This window comes from Lampetra fluviatilis, chromosome 40 (assembly GCF_964198595.1).
Source record: "Lampetra fluviatilis chromosome 40, kcLamFluv1.1, whole genome shotgun sequence".
NCBI lineage: Eukaryota > Metazoa > Chordata > Hyperoartia > Petromyzontiformes > Petromyzontidae > Lampetra > Lampetra fluviatilis.
Window position 1 is genome coordinate 3,338,183 of NC_136314.1, and position 18,942 is coordinate 3,357,124.

The window sequence follows — 18,942 nt, forward strand, 5'->3', positions numbered from 1 at the left end:
AGTTCCAGCAGATCGTGTCTTTCCCGTGTCGCCGATAAATGTTGCCGTTGTGCTGTTGCCTGCGTAATGCCGTTGACAGTTCGCAAAGCCCACGAAGGGAAACACACGAGGACGGTTTTTATCCGAGTGGACACCCTCGACGAAGGACGCGAATTTGTGAGTTCAGCGGCAAAGTTTGACGAGTCGGTTCATGATTTTGCTTCGAACAGCCACACACAGTCACGTGTTGGCCATCACTAAAAAGACACGTAATGATTGCAGTGCATTAGGTGACTTCACAGAAGATGCAGGACTCAAAAGCAACGTGACCATTTTAAGGCCAGGAAAAGGGTGTCATTTACAACTGGCCTTCAATGCACTTTAGAAAGCACCTACTGAAAACAATGAGATGTGGTATTGTCTTTTTTTATTGGGGGTATTAGTGGTATACACGTAGAACCTCTTTCTCACCGCATGTAGCCAACCGTGCTAAACGAATGTGCGCACAGTACAGGGATTAATGCTCCCAAATCATTTAAAAACACAACTCAAAGTCATGGTGGAAATTCGACATTCCTCGTTTGGGGAGAAGTCTGGTATGTGCTGTCAAAGATCACTCGAGTCATTTGGTTAAAAACACTTTATTTTGAACATACGTATTCCATGCAAATGGAACTACGGTCACATTTGAATTAATCAATAGATCATACCTTCTTGGACACCCTGTATATCCCTGTATATGAACGTCAATGAGATGACATGCATGATAATGACTAAACTTGCGATAAGGACAATGATATTTGTTAATTATGGCGGCGCCGCTGATGGCACCAACACAAATGGAATTGTTAAATGACAATAGTGGCAGCGATGACAGATAATGACAATGACGATCGCGAGAAGCTCGAAAACATACCAATGACGCCGGCGACAACGACGGCATTCATGACGACAATAGCGATGACGACGATGGTGACGGAGCGGCAATGGGTGCCGTGCCCAGGGCTTGGTGGACGCGCTGCTGGGAACGCAGAGTGGCTTCGCGCTCGTCAGCGACGGTGCCGAGTGTCTGCTCGTCCCACGGCAGCTCTTCCTGCGGCACGCGCCCCCGGCCCTGCTGGAGAGGCTCAAACGCGAGGCGAGTGCCTGTAATCGGGGGGGGGGGGGGGGGTGGTGAAAAAAAATTAACCCGTAAAAACAAAGTTTTTCACTATAAATCCTTTATATGCGTGGCGGCTAGAGTCCTCTCGTCCTCTGGCTTGAGATGGCTGCCACCTATGGGTCAGATGATTGCCTACCACCATTAAGCAATTGGTAATTAAATATAAAAAAAAATTCCTAAAAAGTGTAACATTTTGGAAAAAAATTTCACGAAAATAAATTGTCACGCACAACGAGTCTGTGTGCAAAATGTCAGCTCGATTGGATCACGGGAAGTGGGTTAAAAAACGACCGAAAGATTTGCACGTTCGTAAGCAAGCAAGCAAGCAAGTGAACTTAATATAAAGGATTTAGTAATCATTCGGCGTATGGGATAACCGGTGGACAAAAAAGCCAACCTATATATATATTAAAAAATATATATATAGGAAATAAAAAAATATATACAACTATATATAGGATTAAAAGCCAACCTATATACAGGCAGTCCTCTACTTACGACGGAGATGCGTTACGACGACCCCATCATCGTAAGTCGAAAATATCGTAAGTCGAAGATGGCTTAGCCTACCCAGGAGTCTTAAAGAATGGTGATAATTTAGAAAACAGAGCAATTTATACAGTACCGTACTGTATAAACTATATACTGTATTTATTCATTACAATACTGTATTGCACAGTAAAATGTGAAGTAAAAAAAACTACGTAAATTCTTAACCTACCTATATGAACTGCAATTTAATAGAAAGTTTTTTTCAGGAAACAATCCTATCTGCTATAAAAAAAAACTTTTAACATTCATTGAACGTATCGTATCGTGGTAACCTTAAAATGAAATCGCTAAAGCTACGTATCATACATGCATTGAACGTATCGTAACGTAGCATTGTACTGTACTCACCAAGATTATGTCCGTCGTCTGCATACTTGAACGATGTTAGGTTGTTGATGGCAATTTTGTCGCATCGTAACTCGGGGACTACTTGTATATAGAAAACTCGCCAAAAACATATTGGTGCCAATTCTCACCGCCTCTCTGCTTTGGTCCGATGTCCCATGCCTCCGAATCACTCTGAAGCTTGGAGGGCCAAATGGAGTTCAAACTAACTCAAAAACGCCTTGGTGACAGAGCCGAGGCAGAAGATCCCCGGGGTTTTGATCTGTCACGAAGCTCATAGTCCACCTTGAAATCGGGACCCACGTGTGCGACTGGCCATCTATGAACAGACCGTACAACATAGCGACGTCACACCTGGTCCATGGAGACATCGCAACGACACACTCTGCTGCTCCCGATGCGGTCATCGGACTTAACCACCTGAATGTGAAATTTAAGTCGTTGCTCTGCATGTACGATAGACCGAGTGGGCAAAAAAACGCACGTGTAATTAATGCTACATTATGAATATAATCACAAAGTAGCCTATTGTATGTTCTACCCACGTGACTTTACCGAAAGAACCAAAGAGTATGAATCCCTGCAGTCACGAACACTTCAAATCTAGATTATTCACAAAGTAGCCTCCTTAAAACATAGCTAATACATTTCTTACATGAAATAAGTAACAAGTTATTCTAAATAAACTCTGCTCTATACAACTAGCCAGTTAAATAATTAGGCAATTATAGATGGGGAATCAAGCTACATGAAAAACAACATGTAGCAATAACCATCGCAAGCTGCAACGGACAATGCACCCTGCGTTCGTGTCGTCCCCTACCAATAATACCAATATCGGACATTCGCCACTCAGTGACGGTGAGGTCACCACGGCGCCCGTGTCAGCCACATCCCAGAGGGACAAAAGCTGCTACTTAGCCGACCGAATCTTTGCGATCCCGGACCCGATACACACACTTGGGAACAGTTACACGTTCCAAAAAAATTGGGCAGCTCACATACAAATACAACATTTGCTATACAAATAAAAATTTTTTTTCCAAAATTACGGAGTTACTCGAACCCAGGTTGCACTTGCAAAAAAGTGCAATGACGCGTCACTTGTCCCAGTGGGTTTATCCAATGTCCTGGTTAAATAAAATGATGCCCAATCACGACTTGTGTAACTTGTGAAAAATCTGGTTTAATTTCTCCTACTGCTTGTTGGAAACTTAGATGAAATATTTTTTAAGACAGTGTGCCAGTGGAAAAAGAACGCAAACGTGGTGGAATGAATGAAACTAAAACAAAAGCTCTTCGATGGAAAAAAAAAATCGAAAGGCAGCAGCCGTCTATGTGGGCAGAATTGCAATTGAAATGTGCGGCTAATCGGCTCACATAAAAGAAAAGGGATGTGGGGTGGTGGGGCTGTGTAACTTTGCCTCGACTTTTACATTACTCGTTAAAATGTGGCCCGCGAAACGATCTCGGTCGCCTGGAGACGCGAGACTTGTTATACCCCCTTTTAAAGAGCCTTGTGAGAGACGGCCAATGTGGCTTCTAGACGACCGCAGTTTCTCGGTGCCCCTCTTCGTCGTTCAAAGAGAAGCCGACCCCGCCACCGCAATCCTCCCCCCCCCCCCGTGCCTGCTCATTGTTGGAGACACCCGGGTTTCCGCGAGTCACACAGGCTCAAGTTAAAAGCAAAGTGACCGCTCAAAAAAAGAGATTGCAAAAATCACATCTCTTAAAAAAAAATCTAAATGTCCTCTTCACTTATTTTACCAGTGACCAAGCAAAGGTTGCGATGGATACACATTCACATTTCCTCAATTGAGCAAGGTTAGTCAAAAATAACTTGGGGTGAGAGGAGATTCCAAAGTGGAGCAAGTGGACGAGGAAATTAGGAAGAACTAAAAATTGTGACCTCCAGTGTGGCGAGCGAGTCCGTGAGTCAGAGGTCGCAACCGGGTATCCGATACCCGTACCCTACCCGATACCCGGCTACCCGTACCCGGCCGGGTACGGGTACGGGTAGCCGTTTACGACCCTGGTGCAGCCGGGTACGGGTACGGGTAGGCCGTGAGTCATTGGTGAGTAACCGTTTGTCACTCATTTCGGGTAGGGTACGGGTACGGGTAGGAAACGGGTACCCGTACCTGGCCGGGTACGGGTACGGGTACCCATTTGCGACCCTGGTGCGGCCGGGTACGGGTACGGGTAAGGAATCAAAACACGTTTGCGACCTCTACCGTGAGTGGGGTCGTGGAGCGAGCTGGCGATGCAGGAGAGTCAGGTGTTGTGACCTGCAGTGTGGTTGTTGGTGGAAGTGTGGATGAGTTGAATGTCTGGTAGACCGAGTCCTCAACATGGATGAAGAAATCAATGGGTGAAGTTCACAAAAGAGTTACCATAATAAGCGATAGAAGCGTAAATAGACTTTCGTTACATAAATTAGGTAGCGGCAATAATCTAGTTTTACTTTCTCTTTGGGTCTTTCGGTAAAGTCACGTAGAAAATAATAAAAAAATAAATAGAATTCGATGTTTCGATTGCAACACAATCAATGGTTTTCCCATCACAACTCAGAAATAGAGAAACATTGATGATTGGGTTTTTACCCTTTTATCTGGCAGATAAAAGGGTAAAAACCCAATCATCATATTTTGCTACTGGCAAAATAGGTTCCAATGGTAGAGAAACATTGTTATACATTCATTGGAGGAAAAAAACTAGAAATACTTTAAAAAAAATTACTCCATGTTCCATATTTGTATAGCTTTGACATCGGGCACAAGTTGATGCATCTCAAGTTGCCTGTGTGCTATAATCCAGAGTACGGAATCTCGCTGGGCAACATCATGAGCTTCGTCGTCGTTCTCTCGGACGTTGGGTTGGTGAAAGGCATTTTGTCATTCTTCCTAACCGAATACCAATCTAGCAAACACTTACAATTAAAACAAATGTGTAACAACATTTTAAAAAACACTGCCATACAATTTAAAGTCACGTGCCCGATCAATTGGCGACACAGCCCAGCGGGCAGTGCGTCCGCCGCTTGTTGCCGAGGTTCACGCCTCGAATTCAGCGGGCCTCCCTGGTTATCACTGCAGGTGAATAACCATGGTACTACGCGCCGTCTGCTCCAGGTTGACGTTAAAAACATCCCATTCTCAAGGAGCAGACCATGGTGCTGCCGGCATCGGCGTCCAAATTTGCCAAAAGTTAAATCGGCGAATGACTCAATTGAGTGTCGATTTAAAGCTTTCGTGACTGAGGACGGCTGCTTGCGTTGTGGCCGAAACGTCGTGAGAATTATTTTATTATGTTTTATTTTTACTATTTTATTATTTCCCTTCTACGTGACTTTACCGAAAGAACCAAGAAGACTCAATTGAGGTTATATATTTAACAATCGACGCCCACTACCGGCAGACTAATGCCTCTGATCAATGCTGCGGGTCTCTTGCGTTCTCATCTGGTTATAAAAAACACGCCTCTTGTGTTCCATAAACGAGACGGTCTTATCTCGTTGCCCCCCCCCTCCCCCAGGTCTCCCCATACCCCAGCCAAGAGCAGCTGAGCAGCGCGCTGCAGACCGAGCTGCGATGGCTTCACTTCCGTCGGCGCGTGCTCAAGAGCGCCGCCCTTCGCTCGCGACGGCTGCCGCGTTCTCACGACCGCTCGACCTTCCGCGTGCGTTCGCCAACGACGAGAAATGGGCAGGCCGATGCCACCACCGCCACCGCCACCATCCCTTAGCACAGCGGTCGGGAACCTATGGCTCGCGAGCCATATATGGCTCTTCCAGTGACGGCATATGGCTCCCAGAAAATTTTGAGTTGAAAAAAGAAAAAAAATCCGTTTGGAACTGATTTTAAAATACTTGTGATATTGCTTAATAATACTGTGTCATTTAAAAGTAAACAGAAATTAGTTTTGAAGATAAATTTCACGGGTCACGCCTGCATGAAGCTCAACCTCACCACGTATGAACCAGACTACAAGGCCATCAGCAAAACCATGCAGCACCAGAAGTCGCATTAAAAGTAAGACATATTTAATTTATTATACGTTAAAAATACTATATGGCTCTCAATGAAATATATTTAGAAATATTTGGCTTTTATGGCTCTCCCAGGCAAAAAGGTTCCCGACCCCTGCGGGCTTAGCAGGCCGGCGATGCACAGGGAACAGCTGCCACAGTGGGTCCCCCTGGCAATGGTTGACGGGAGATGTGATGTACGGCACTTAATAGCTGGGTAAGGGAGGGTGGGTATGTAAAGTTTAACACGTAGGCTTTCGCGTAAATATCTAAATGTGTCGTTAAACCCGATTGTAAATCTTGTGGCTTGGCTCTCCAACACACCGGTGTGCTGTACTAGTGACGAATTGGCACGTTCTGTTTACGTGACAACCCTTACTAATTGTCTGTGTCGGGTGGTGGCGGGTTTAACAACACATTTATATATTTACGTGATCTAACCCAAATAAATCTGTATTATGGGGGAAATATAATTCGCATTCTAATGAGTCCCAGGGTATCCAATAGAAATAATCATGGATAATTGTACTCTTTGGGTTTTTCAGTAATTTTTTTATTTAAAGCTTTCGTGACTGCAGGGATTCATCTTCTTGGTTCTTTCGGTAAAGTCATGTAGAAGGAAAATAATATTATAATAAAAATAAACATAATAAAATAATTCTCACGACGTTTCGGCCACAACGCAAGCAGCCGTCTTCAGGTGGAGAACAGGTCTGTCGAGGAAAGTCACGTAGATAGTAAAATAATACTGGTAGGAACGAAGTGGACCAGCCTACAATATATTATATCGTCCGTCCGTCCGTCCGACCGTCCGTCCGACCGTGTAGCAACATCGTCCCCTACTGCAAACACTTGGCATGACCCCAAAAAAACCTTTAGACTCAGTGACGCTTTTCTGGCTAAACAAGTGTAACATTCCCTTATAATTCCCTCAGATAGCTTTAAATTAAAACATTTAAATTAATGAGGCTTTCCTGGCTAAACAAGTGTAACATTCCCTTATAATTCCCTGAGATAGCTTTTAATTAAAAGTTTGAAATTAAAAAATAATATCGTCCGTCCGATGTCCGATTACGTGTAGTAACATCGCTCCCTACTGAAAACACTTGGCATGACCCTACAAAAACCTTTAGACTCAGTGAGGCTTTCCTGGCTAAAAAAGTGTAACATTCCCTTATAATTCCCTGAGATAGCTTTTAATTCAAACTTTGAAATTAAAAAATAACTCACAGCGCCCTAAAGCCTACAGCTAGGCCTAAAGCCTCGAACTACGCCTATCACTCTCCCATCGTATCGTACCCCCGCGTATGTGCAAGGGAGTTAATGTTTAACAATGTTACATTCCCTGATGCTTTTAAATAGAAACATTTAAATGTAAAGCTTTTACATAAATAATTACAACATTTAAATTACAACTCACAGCGGCCTAACGCCTACAGTTAGGCCTAAAGCCTAGAATTAGGCCTCACACTCTCCCTTCGTATCGTCCGATTCGGTGTAGCAACATCGCCCCCTACTGCAAACTCTTGGCAGGACCCTACAAAAACCTTTAGACTCAGTGGGGCTTTCCTGGCTAAACAAGTGTAATAATACATTATGTTTATATTCTTTGGTTATTCGTTCCTACCAGCCCACCCCGCAGGGTCCTGTTAATAATCAATAATTGCTCTTTGGTTCTTTCTTTCATTAACCAATAAATAATTGGTTAATGTTTGTGACAATACGAGATCGTTTGCATACAATTTGCATTCATTGTAAATAATGGAGTCAGTGAGATATTTTAAGTAATTATTGCAAGCATAAGAGTCAAACTTAACCAGTGAATGCATCACTCCCAGTTTAATATGAACATAACATAGATGAGGATGACGACAACGAAGAACTCGTATGCTCTGTGGTCTAAATATGCTGTTGCTCACACCAACAGCGCAGCATTGTACACAGCGTTTTGCTCTTACGATTACCGACTGTGTAAATTGAAGATCAGATCAACCAAAGTGGCACCGTTCTTAAGAACTTCGAATACTCTAACTAGCTTGGCGGGTCCGGCTTCAGCTTCTCTTGTCATGTGTCATCATCATACTGCCTCCTCGGGCTCGTTTATGCCCATCTTAGATATCCCTCGCGAACCCTTCCAGAACATTATCCAGAAGATCACTTTATGATTGACAGATACCGGTCGTTTGAATTCCAGTCCACCTCCCCCTTGTTTACCCCATCGGAATTACCCCAACGGTCATCCTGACCCTGGCTGCTCTCCACATTCCCATGATGATGATGCTCACCAACCGCCTCTTCTGGCTGCCAAGCGCGGACATGCAGCCGTTCTCGAATATGCGCGCGTTGAACCACTACAAAGATGTACACCATTGGAACCGCATTTGCCAGTAAAAAATATGATAATTGTTTTTTTACCCTTCTATCTGGCAGCAAAACTGACACCTTTTTATACAAGGAGTCATGTTTGCATAGACCACAATACCTGCAGCCATAATGCCAACAAAAAACATAACTCTGATAATATATTTAACTCTGATAATATATATTATTATAGTTATGTTTTTTGTTTGCATTATGGCTGCAGGTATTGTGGTATATGCAAACATGACTCCTTGTAAAAAAAGGTGTCAGTTTTGTTGCCAGATAGAAGGGTAAAAAAACAATTATCACAGGGCCACCAGGAGATGAGTTGAGGAATTCGGACCTTCAGACCACATTTGAGTCGTCGATCAAGGACAGAGCATGCCCACATTTGCATAGAAGGTACCATTAGAATAGCCATCGAATCCGCGTAAAAAGTCTCGAGCCAAGGCTTCGACAAACTATCCAGCCACTTGAAAAGTCAAGAGGACGCTCCAACAGCTTGAAGATTGTAAAACGCGCCATGCTTACAAGCGTACAACTCCAGGGCAAATGGCATTTTCAATTATGGAGGGGCTTTTTACAGTTAACATGCACTTTTAGGCTGAACAAACATGGGAAAAGTTAAGTCAATTGAAGCGTTATTTTTTTGTAAGTATTCCCCAGCTACAAGTCAACATTTGTCCCATCAGATTTGTTCAAGCAATACCCAGTAAACGTTAGGACAAATGATTTCAACCACATGCTTGCTCGTGTCATGCCAAAAGCATAGCATGCATCGGAGCGTTTATATTTTAAAAAACAAGTGTTCAAGTTTTTTTTTTAAGTTGTAAGGTTATATCAAGCAGGTTAATGATCTATCTGTTTAATTGTATTTGTAGTTGAATACCTTGTATGCATGACTACTCCACAGCTACGCGTTTCCTCCCACACTAAAAAACCCTAGCAGATCTCTCGAATTTGGAGCCTTGAGAATCACTGGAGGCTTGTCTGGGTTAAAGAGCCAGGAATGAGCAACGTCCTGGTAATGTCGCAAAATGTTTTAATCATTTTCAGTGGCTCTGCTCCGGGAGAACTCCCACCATAGGAATGTGGAATTTTCACCACTGCCTCATGGTCTACAAGACTGTCAAAGACGGTCCAATTAGTGTAAAAAAAACACTTTAATAATTTTTGTTACGATGGAAATGAAACAAGCTCTATCCTTTCCAGCAATAATGCATGAGGTGTTAATCATGTTCAAACGCCAAAGAGACACCTATTACAAGGCATCACGTCTGCATTAACCACACATGCTTTGTGGTAAAATAAAACCGCTTTAATAATGTTTGCATTTTCGTCTTTGGTGTAGGCCAATCGATAACAAAGACGGCTTTCTCTCAGGCGTTAGACCAAAGAATGCCGAAACGTGAACTGCAAAGAAGGCGATGCAAATACAGTGTGTAAGGGGCCGTCCATAAATGCCGTCACGCGATTTTGGACGATTTTTGACCCCCCCCCCAAAACCATATTTCCATTTTGAAAATAAAACATGCTTCAAATCGCTTTAAACTATTGTCATTGTAGTGCGTATTTAATGTGGCGCTGCACTCTGATGTTGTAGGAGTGTTGTTATAACAATTAGTGTTGTTCTAACAATTAAATATTTGTTTAAAGTTGCGCATATTGATGTGACGTTACATTTCTCAAACCCCCCTCCCCGTCACACATCGTCACATATGCCTGACCACCCCCCTAGGTGCGTGACGTCATTTATGGTCGGCCCCTAATATATATATTTTGTTCCTGGGTAGTGTTATTTTATAATTGCTTATGCCTTAAAAGTACAGAAAATGGCTATTATTTCCCACAAACTTTTATTTTGTGACCAGGAAAGTGATATTTTGAAATGTACCTATTTTCAATGAGAAAACGTGTGCTTTTGTGTCATTGCTTCACATAAAGTCCTGGTCACAAAAGCAATGTTTGTGGGGATTAATAGCCATTTTTTATACCTTTGAGGCATAAGCAATTAAAAAAATAACACTTACTACCCAGGAACAAAAATCGTGTTACGTCGTGATATCATAGCGTTAAAAGTACAGCGTGGGCAGTTATATCTATGGGACCTTTTCTCGTCGCAAAATGAGAACATTTACATATTGGCGGTACACCAGTGTAGTATAAACACACCGGGCCGATTAAAACAAACAGTTTAGCCGACTGCTTCGACATCACGACAACGGATTTCCTGACTGGGGGTTGCTAATCGTCAATACGTTCAAATAGGCGTCAGCCCTTCTGGCAGAGGTCGCAAACGGGTTTTGATTCCTTACCCGTACCCGGCCGGGTACAGGTACCCGTTCCCTACCCGTACCCGTACCTTACCCGAAATGAGTGACAAATGGTTACTCACCAGTGACTCACGGCCTACCCGTACCCGTTCCCGGCCGCACCAGGGTCGCAAACGGGTAGGGTACGGGTATCGGATACCCGGTTGCGACCTCTGCCTTCTGGCAATGCAGGTGTTAAGATTGTAGGCCAATCAGTCGCAATGACAATGCATGCATCGAAGCATGTTTACCACAAGGCATGTGTGGTCAATGCAGACTTGATGCCTTACAATAAGTTGCCTAGCTGGTGTTCGAATATCTTAAGAGCTGTATTGTTGCCAGGAAGGGGTACATTCCCCCCACCACCACCCCCTTATTATTTTGATACTGTCAAAACAGGTCCCTTTAGACGTTTGCTGTGTTGAAATGTATTCCAGACTTCACCGCAAATGACGCAATTTTTTAGAATCTAAGTCGTTTTAATGAGGGTTAATTCATCACTACACACCATCAATGTCGAAGGCAGAATTTTCAGGTAGGGGGGGGGGGCAAGCCCTCCAGCAATGAAAAATTATAGAGGAGTTGTTAGTAAGTAAGGAGTTGTGAGTAAGTAAGGATTCTAGATTTGAAGCTTTCGTGACTGCAAGGATTCATATTCTTAGGTTTTTTCGGTAAAGTCACGTAGGTAAAACATGAAAATTAATAAAAGTTAAATAAAATAAAAATCACGACGTTTCGGAGGCAACACAAGCTTCCGTCTTCAGGTGGAACCGTCACAGCCACGACAGCTGTATCAAGTAAATGAGAGATTGCAAGAGCTACCACTCCGTATATATAATGGTGGGAGAGGGGGGAAGGGCCAAGTACGGCACACTTTTTATTCATATGGTAAGGTGAGGCTTAAGAGGGTGAGCCTTTGTTATGGAGAGGTACGGTTTATGACTAAACCTGGCCTACATAACAATAGTGTGAAAAGGAGTTGTTAGTAAGTAAGGACTTGTCCTTTGCTTTTAATTCGACGCGTGTGCGGCGATGGTGCAGCCATCGATCGAGGGTCGAATTCGAACCGCGTTGTGTGATCGGCATCGCGCTCGCTGAAGGTGAATGCCTTCAGGGAAGTCGTGTGCTGTATATGCAACTGCGCACAATTCTGAGTCACTTAAAACTTGCGTTGCCGTTAATTATTGCCAATTATAGATTCAGATTATAGTCCTATCATCTCAGAGTCCCTGGTACGTAATACTATGCTACACAGTGGCAGTGGGGGTCGCAAAATTCCGATTTATCACTCATAAAGCCCAATGATTCGATCGAAATAAGGGGCACGTGCCACCCCACCCTCCCGCCCCCCACTGGCTCCGCCATTGCTCGCCATGGAGATGCTGGCAATGTAATGGTTAGCTTACTGGACTTGCAATCCAGAGGTCGTTGGTTCCTCAATTCAATCCTGACTCTGTCCACCTATCCCTTATAAAATAGGTGGCCACACTTGAATGGGCAGTTGACACGTGGTGGTGGGGGTCAAGTGGGGCTGCTCCCAATTCCTTACGCGTAGTCTGACCAGGTGTTGAGAGGAGGCAACATACTCTATAGAACTGTGGTTCAACACTTTTTTTTGGGCTACCGCATCCCTTTGTTCAATTGCGTTTCAACCGAGCACCCTCTCGTCTGATCCAACATGGTTTTGAGAAATGAATGTATACAAAAAGTTACGTGAATATTTTAACCAAAATGGTTAAATGTTGTGAGGTATCCCAAACTAGCTGGTAACGGCAAAGTGAATAGAACAAACGCGCGCTCTTGCGTGCGTCACGTAATTCGCTTATACGCTCGCTGGTTACTCTTGGAAACCACATTGTTTACCATCGTTGAGTTTAGAACGGTCTCTTACATCGTCTTAGGTTACCGTGAGGATTCAAATTCTATCGTGGTTATTGTATACTGCCTGACTCTTACACGATTTATTACCAATGACTCTTTACCAATATGACGTCACATTTACACAATCATCTCGCGTACCTCCAGCGATCCGCGTACCCCCGGTTGAGAACAACTGCTTCAGGAGGAACTCCCAAGCAGGAGGTCCCGTTTCCAGCAGTAAAATGAGCATTTAATTGAAGGTCTGCGCCTTTAGAATGGTAATGGATTCCCCCCAAGCCCATACCCTGTGCGGTTGTATCTGAATATTCATTTAAAAGTCCAGAGGTCGTCGTGGCTAAAGGCATGCCACCAGCCCTCGCCATTGCTTTAGTCCTGCTGCTATATCACATGACTGTTGCAAAGATTGATTGGGGGGCTTTGTAAGGAAATGGCGATGAAATTTTGAGAGATGGGTAGCGGCGGTGGCCCACAGGAAAGATGTAAAAAGCCGTCGGAATTCGCAAACACTTTGCCCCCCTCCAAGAGTCAAGTGCGTGCGAGCACTTACAATGCACGAGTGGCATCTGCAATTCTCTGACAACTGCGATGCCACACGGCAGTCTGAGTGAACGACGCAAGGTAAAGGGGCAACGGCCATCCAGGTATGGAAACATTTCGCGTGTGTGTGTGTATACGGGTCAGTCTCTAAACTTAAACATATATATTTTACGCGTTCACGTGCCGCTAAGCAAACACAGTGTTCACGAAGTTAATAGCATCACATAGGTAAATGTAACTCGAACGCTTAATCTTCACAAGTCTGTTCGCATGTTTTTGCCGACGTTTTAAAACTCGAGATTCGTGAATCCCCTGGTATTATCGCGTTACCAACAATGTCATCCTCATGCAAAGCTCTGAGCAGGTAAAGCCCTGCAAGTATTTCGATTTAAAGCTTTCGTGACTACATGGATTCATCTTTTTGGTTCTTTCGGTAAAGTCACGTAGAAGGGAAGTAATAAAATAATAAAAATAAAACATTTTATTATGTTTTATTTTCATTATTTTATTACTTCCCTAAACATTTTATTATGTTTTATTTTTATTATTTTATTACTTCCCTTCTACGTGACTTTACCGAAAGAACCAAGAAGATGAATCCCTGCAAGTATCTCTTGCTGCTGGATATACTCTGCTATATTGCAGTGCTGAACAATTCACCCTCGGCTGTTCAAGGAAGAACTCATTCCTACTTCATAAAGCATAAAAATGTCATGTGTTCAGAAAGCATGACATTGCCTTGTATTTAAACTCACGTGTGAAAAAATTGCAATAAGTCTCCACATTCAGGTAAAACAGTTTCCCATTCAGCGTATTAGCCTTCCATAGTAATGTTATCCATCGGCAATCTGGGGTTGTGAAGACCCCGCATGCCCAACCTGAAAAACATTGCTCCACTGTCACATTGTTCCATCCGCCGATGTAGGGAGGCTGATCCAAAGCATTTATATTCTCACGGATTGACTGGTTTAAGTGTACCTCCCCCATCCCACAACCTTCGCTGTGTGAACATCGCTTCAGTTTCCACGCTTCCTTGCTCTGAAAATCGAGTGGAATCTAAGATTACGTTGCTCGTATTTAAGGCCTTGTATGGGCTTTGGTGGGACGTGGGCATCTGGCTCCACAATACATGCAGAATTCAAATTGTATATCATGCCCCTGGCAAGGTCTTGCAGATCTGCCAAAAGTGCCCCCCCTTCTAGGATCACCCTTGATCTTGGTGGCATTCTATGGGAGGGGTGGGGGCAGACATTTACTGTGGTGCCCACCCACCCCGCGTCGTGGCAATCCCTACTTTGTGTCACTCAGCTGTGGAAATCTCTGCCGAGTGCTACTCCCCCTGTCCTGGTTGTGAACCTACTTGGGTGGAGGTTAGGCTCTTGGTCAATGTTTGATATATTTAAAACCAGTATTTAAAACAAAAGTTTCCAAATGTGTTTGGGTACCTCTGGCTATTATATAGAACACGGTTCCTCACTTTGTCTTTTCATACACAGATGCAGACCTTGTGTAAAGGTGCCAGTGCAAATTATTACTGTAGTTCACGTGAGCATTTCGCAATTCGACGGTTAACGTAAACCTATGACCAATAAAACAATACAACGTAGGACAAACATGTCTTATTACCCAGACACTGGGCTAGCATTGTTTTGTTTTTATTATTCTTTACTGCCAAACACTCGTAAAATACATATATCCTGCTGGGTGGTGCAGTGGTAATTTCATGCTCGCAATTACAAGGACGTGCGTTTAAATCCTGGAGGGGGACGGTGAAATCATAAATTGTTTGTCCAGGGTTTGATTCCTTTTCACGACCAATATTTTAATTCAATATCGGGTTATTTTCGGGCTAATGTCCATCAGAGCCAAGCATCCTCTGCAACCCGACACATCGTGTTGGTCACGTGGGTGTCAATTTATTAATGTTTTTATTAAAAAAATCAGAATGCAGAAAACCGAACAACCGTTACTTGCTGCTCAGCGTGATGGTTTGCTGAAAAAAAAAGAAATTGAACGACACATTTGCCCACGTGACTATTTGATTTGTTTGGCCATGTCAGGTGGTGCACTGTTACAGACCGAATTGGACGTTACACCTCCACTATCTCACCTATAAAAAAAAACAATTCGGAGTTCAGGGTCTATAAAACAGTTACTTTGTGGGAGCACAATTGGTCATGAATACACTTGGACTTTAAAATCCAATTAAAAGTAATACAATTTAGTACAAATGGGTACCAGTTGAATCCATCTCACGGAGCTATGGGGAGACGAATGCGATCATTATAATCGTTATAATAGAAGGCAACAGGTCAATGTGTAGCCCTGTGCTTAATATTGTTTGCTCAAAACGTTGGCAGAAGAGACTCTGCTAGAGGGAGCAGAGGAAACTTGAGGGTATTTAGCCTACTCTTCCACTGCTCAGGTATTTTGGAAGGTAGTGAGAGTACCCACAATTTACCTCACCACACGTGACCCATCGGATTGACGGCAGTGTACACACGTGCACGTGCCAGGGATTTAAGAAACCTGCACGAACTGTTTAAAATCCTATGCCAGGACATCGAATCGAACACCGGTGTTATGCAAGTCCGGAGTGCAAATCCTTTACACCACAGCTTGTGCCAAAAGCAGTGCCATCCCAAAAATCCATCTTTACAATTGCCCGGTCCAACTGTTATATTCTCTAGGGTCTAGGCCAAAATGCATGAGAAACACAGCTCGGCATTGAAGTCATGGATACCTGGTTCCCAAACCATCAACATGGGCCATTAAACGACTGGTGTAATGAACATTATGCGAGTGAATGTAGAACTGGTGGACAAACCAATATTTCTAAAAGATCAGGTCCGAAAATTCCCTCACTTGAATCAGGAACCTTTTAGCCCATTCGTGCTGAGGTTTGTGATCGAGCAGCACATATCTGATGAATAAGCTTCGAGGCACACGGAGCAAGCTTGGCGTTTTGACGAACATGGCACAAACCCTAAAAGAGGCGAATTGTGTTTTTCATCCTTTGCGACCCAAAAACCCATAACTTATCGCTTTTTTATTAGTTATGCACACACACACACACACCTTGACCTGTTCAAAACAGGTTAACGTTCAAACTTTGCAAACAATGATCCTGACTTAATAAATGCAGGTCACGAGAACAGAAGCAATATTTAGTTTGATAATTGTTTTTTTACCCTTTTATCTGGCAACAAAACTGACACCTTTTTTACAAGGAGTCATGTTTGCATTGACCACAATACCTGCAGTCGGAATGCAAACAAAAAACATAACTCTGATAATATATGCACTGTCCTTGAAGTTGATTGGTCCACACCCGAGACAGCTTTCCTTAGAGCCTAGTTTCACATGGTGTTGGACCAGATTACGCCAAAGGCGCCTTTTGGCGTCATCTTGTCCAGGTATTGTGGTCAATGCAAACATGACTCCTTGTAAAAAAGGTGTCAGTTTTGTTGCCAGATAAAAGGGTCAAAAAACAATTATCATATTTTGCTACTGGCAAATGAGGTTCCAAGGATGGAATATTTAGTTTGTAAAATTTTCAGGTGGTATTCAATGACATCAACTGGACTGTACCTACATTTTATTGCGGTTAAGTCGATCTTTGAAAACGCATTTGTCATCCGCCCTTCAAAAGGCAAATGTAAATCTTCGAGTGCTCACGTAGTGTCAAGCTTTGCATGCAGAGAAGATTCCTCAAACACCGAGTAACGCATATTCTTGGTTCTTTCGGTAAAGTCACGTAGAAGGGAAATAATAAAATAATACTAACCAAGAATATGAATCCCTGCAGTCACGAAAGCTTTAACCCGAGTAACGCGTCAATTCTCTCGTTTGTTCGTTAACGTTAAAACATCCGCATGGCGCCTAATAAGAATTCAGTCGTGTATTTATTTATTTAGTTCGTCTTCAAGCACAATCGCTATCAGGGAAACAATTATTAACTGGGTGAACATAAAGCGCCGCTGCAAATGTCGAGACAGCTTCCTTGATCGGGACGTGGACATTAACAATGTGAACACTAGCAAAGTGAGCACAAGAAGGACGCGGATTGTCCGTGGCGATCTACCCGCGAGCTTGCTGCTGTTGGTCAAGCATCGCCTCGCAACAAAGTTTCTACACCAGGTAAAGTTGTTTGTTTATTATTAGTTAATTAAATCTATATTTGGAACTCAGCGGCAATGTCATAATATAAATCATGTAAAGCGTTCGAGAATAAAAAAAAAAGCAAGCGACTTCCTGCTAGAATTAAAATTGTGGCGGTGCGTGTCACTTGTTTACAGCCTTGCTGGATCAGCGGTGGAAATTCCACATTCCTATGGCAAGGGAGAGTCTCTGTTAGGAAAAAATCACGGTTGACTTCCCCACAAACTGATGATCATTTTATAGACGAACCCCCCCCCCACCAAAAAAAATAGATGGCTAGGCTGGGTCAATCCCCAACCAAGTTATAGAACTCGCAAACATTCGATTGCTCTGTCGCTTGCACTATATGCTGCAACGCTAGTGTAAAATTACTCCGTGCGATAGCAAATTCGCTACCAACTGAAGACATCTGATTGTGGTAAGCGGTAAGAAAAGAGAGCTGATTACGAGGATAGTTATTGGGGGCAGACCAGGATCGATATGACGGGACAGGCAGATGAACAAGTTGGAGCGCTTTTGGAAAACTAAACTTACAAACGCAAACACAAATGTAAGTTGAATCCGTATCTTTTGATACGGCAAAGAAAAGACCAAACTTTGAACCTGGTGCAAAAGAGGCGCGCAGATGGCCACGCTTGGAATTGCATAGGACAGAAAAGAGGCGAGCTAAGGTTAGACATCATCTAGACTTTAAACGTGGTTTGGGCAGAACACTTCACTTTTCGTAATATATCGGCAGGTGGTCAAGATTAATAACGGAGTTGCAGCCAAAGTAAGGAATGCGCGAGAACGACTCACGTGGTGGTGGAGTGAAGAGGTTGGCTCGATGGGTTGCATCGCAGAAACGCGACATCTTGGGGAGGCCTTCATCCAGCAGTGGATCGATCTTGGCTGATGATTAATAACATATGATTGGTCGATGAATGAGCCTAACGTACCAGGTTTTGGAAGACCGACAATCTTTTGGGTGCATTTTAGAACATACTTTGTTCATCTGTATTTTCATTAAATAAAATTACCATCCGTACAAATGCGTGCACAAATTAATTTAAAGCACATCAATTGGAATTCAATCTGGCCCCACTGCCTTTTGATGTTTACTGCTCCCCAGAGCGTCTACTACCACTTCTGTGGTGAAAGTATCTTGCAACGACTTGCTGTTCCTCAACCATTTCGCGTCTTGGGTTTTCTACATTCAGCAACTTCTCAAAGTCCTCTTTCCATCTCGTTCTAACCTTTATTTCATCCAAGATTGTTCGCCCTTCACTGTTCTTAACGAGATTCCAACGGTCGATGTCCCTGGTCTTTCTCTCTTTGGCTCTTGCCAAAACGGTATTCCATCATCTCGCCTTATCTGCTGTCAAGCTTCTGGCAGAGTTGTGCCAACCCTGTTGTCGTTGCCATTGCTACCACTCGCTCTGCCTCTCTTCTCGCTGCCAGGTATTCATCTGGATGGTTCCGTCTCTCTCTCGTGTTCTGCCACTTCTTAAACGTTGCCTTTCTCTCTCTTGTTGCCTTTTGCGCTTGATCACTCTACCACCATGCGTTCTTCTGTTGCAACAATCTTCCTTTGCTCACTCCCCACTCTACCACTACCTGCTGCTTCAGTCTTCTACTCGCCAGTT

At 43.4% G+C, this 18,942-nt stretch overlaps 1 protein-coding gene across 1 annotated transcript in view; it reads left to right on the forward strand.

The window, feature by feature from the left end:
• LOC144946121 (uncharacterized) overlaps positions 1-8,651 on the forward strand; it is a 31,595-nt gene extending 22,944 nt beyond the window's left edge. The window contains exons 13-15 of the mRNA XM_078874879.1: positions 80-156; positions 983-1,117; positions 5,573-8,651. Of these exons, the coding sequence (XP_078731005.1) occupies positions 80-156; positions 983-1,117; positions 5,573-5,782 (422 nt within the window). The 3' untranslated portion in view covers positions 5,783-8,651. The remainder of the gene's footprint in view (positions 1-79; positions 157-982; positions 1,118-5,572) is intronic.
• The last annotated feature ends 10,291 nt before the right edge of the window (positions 8,652-18,942 follow it).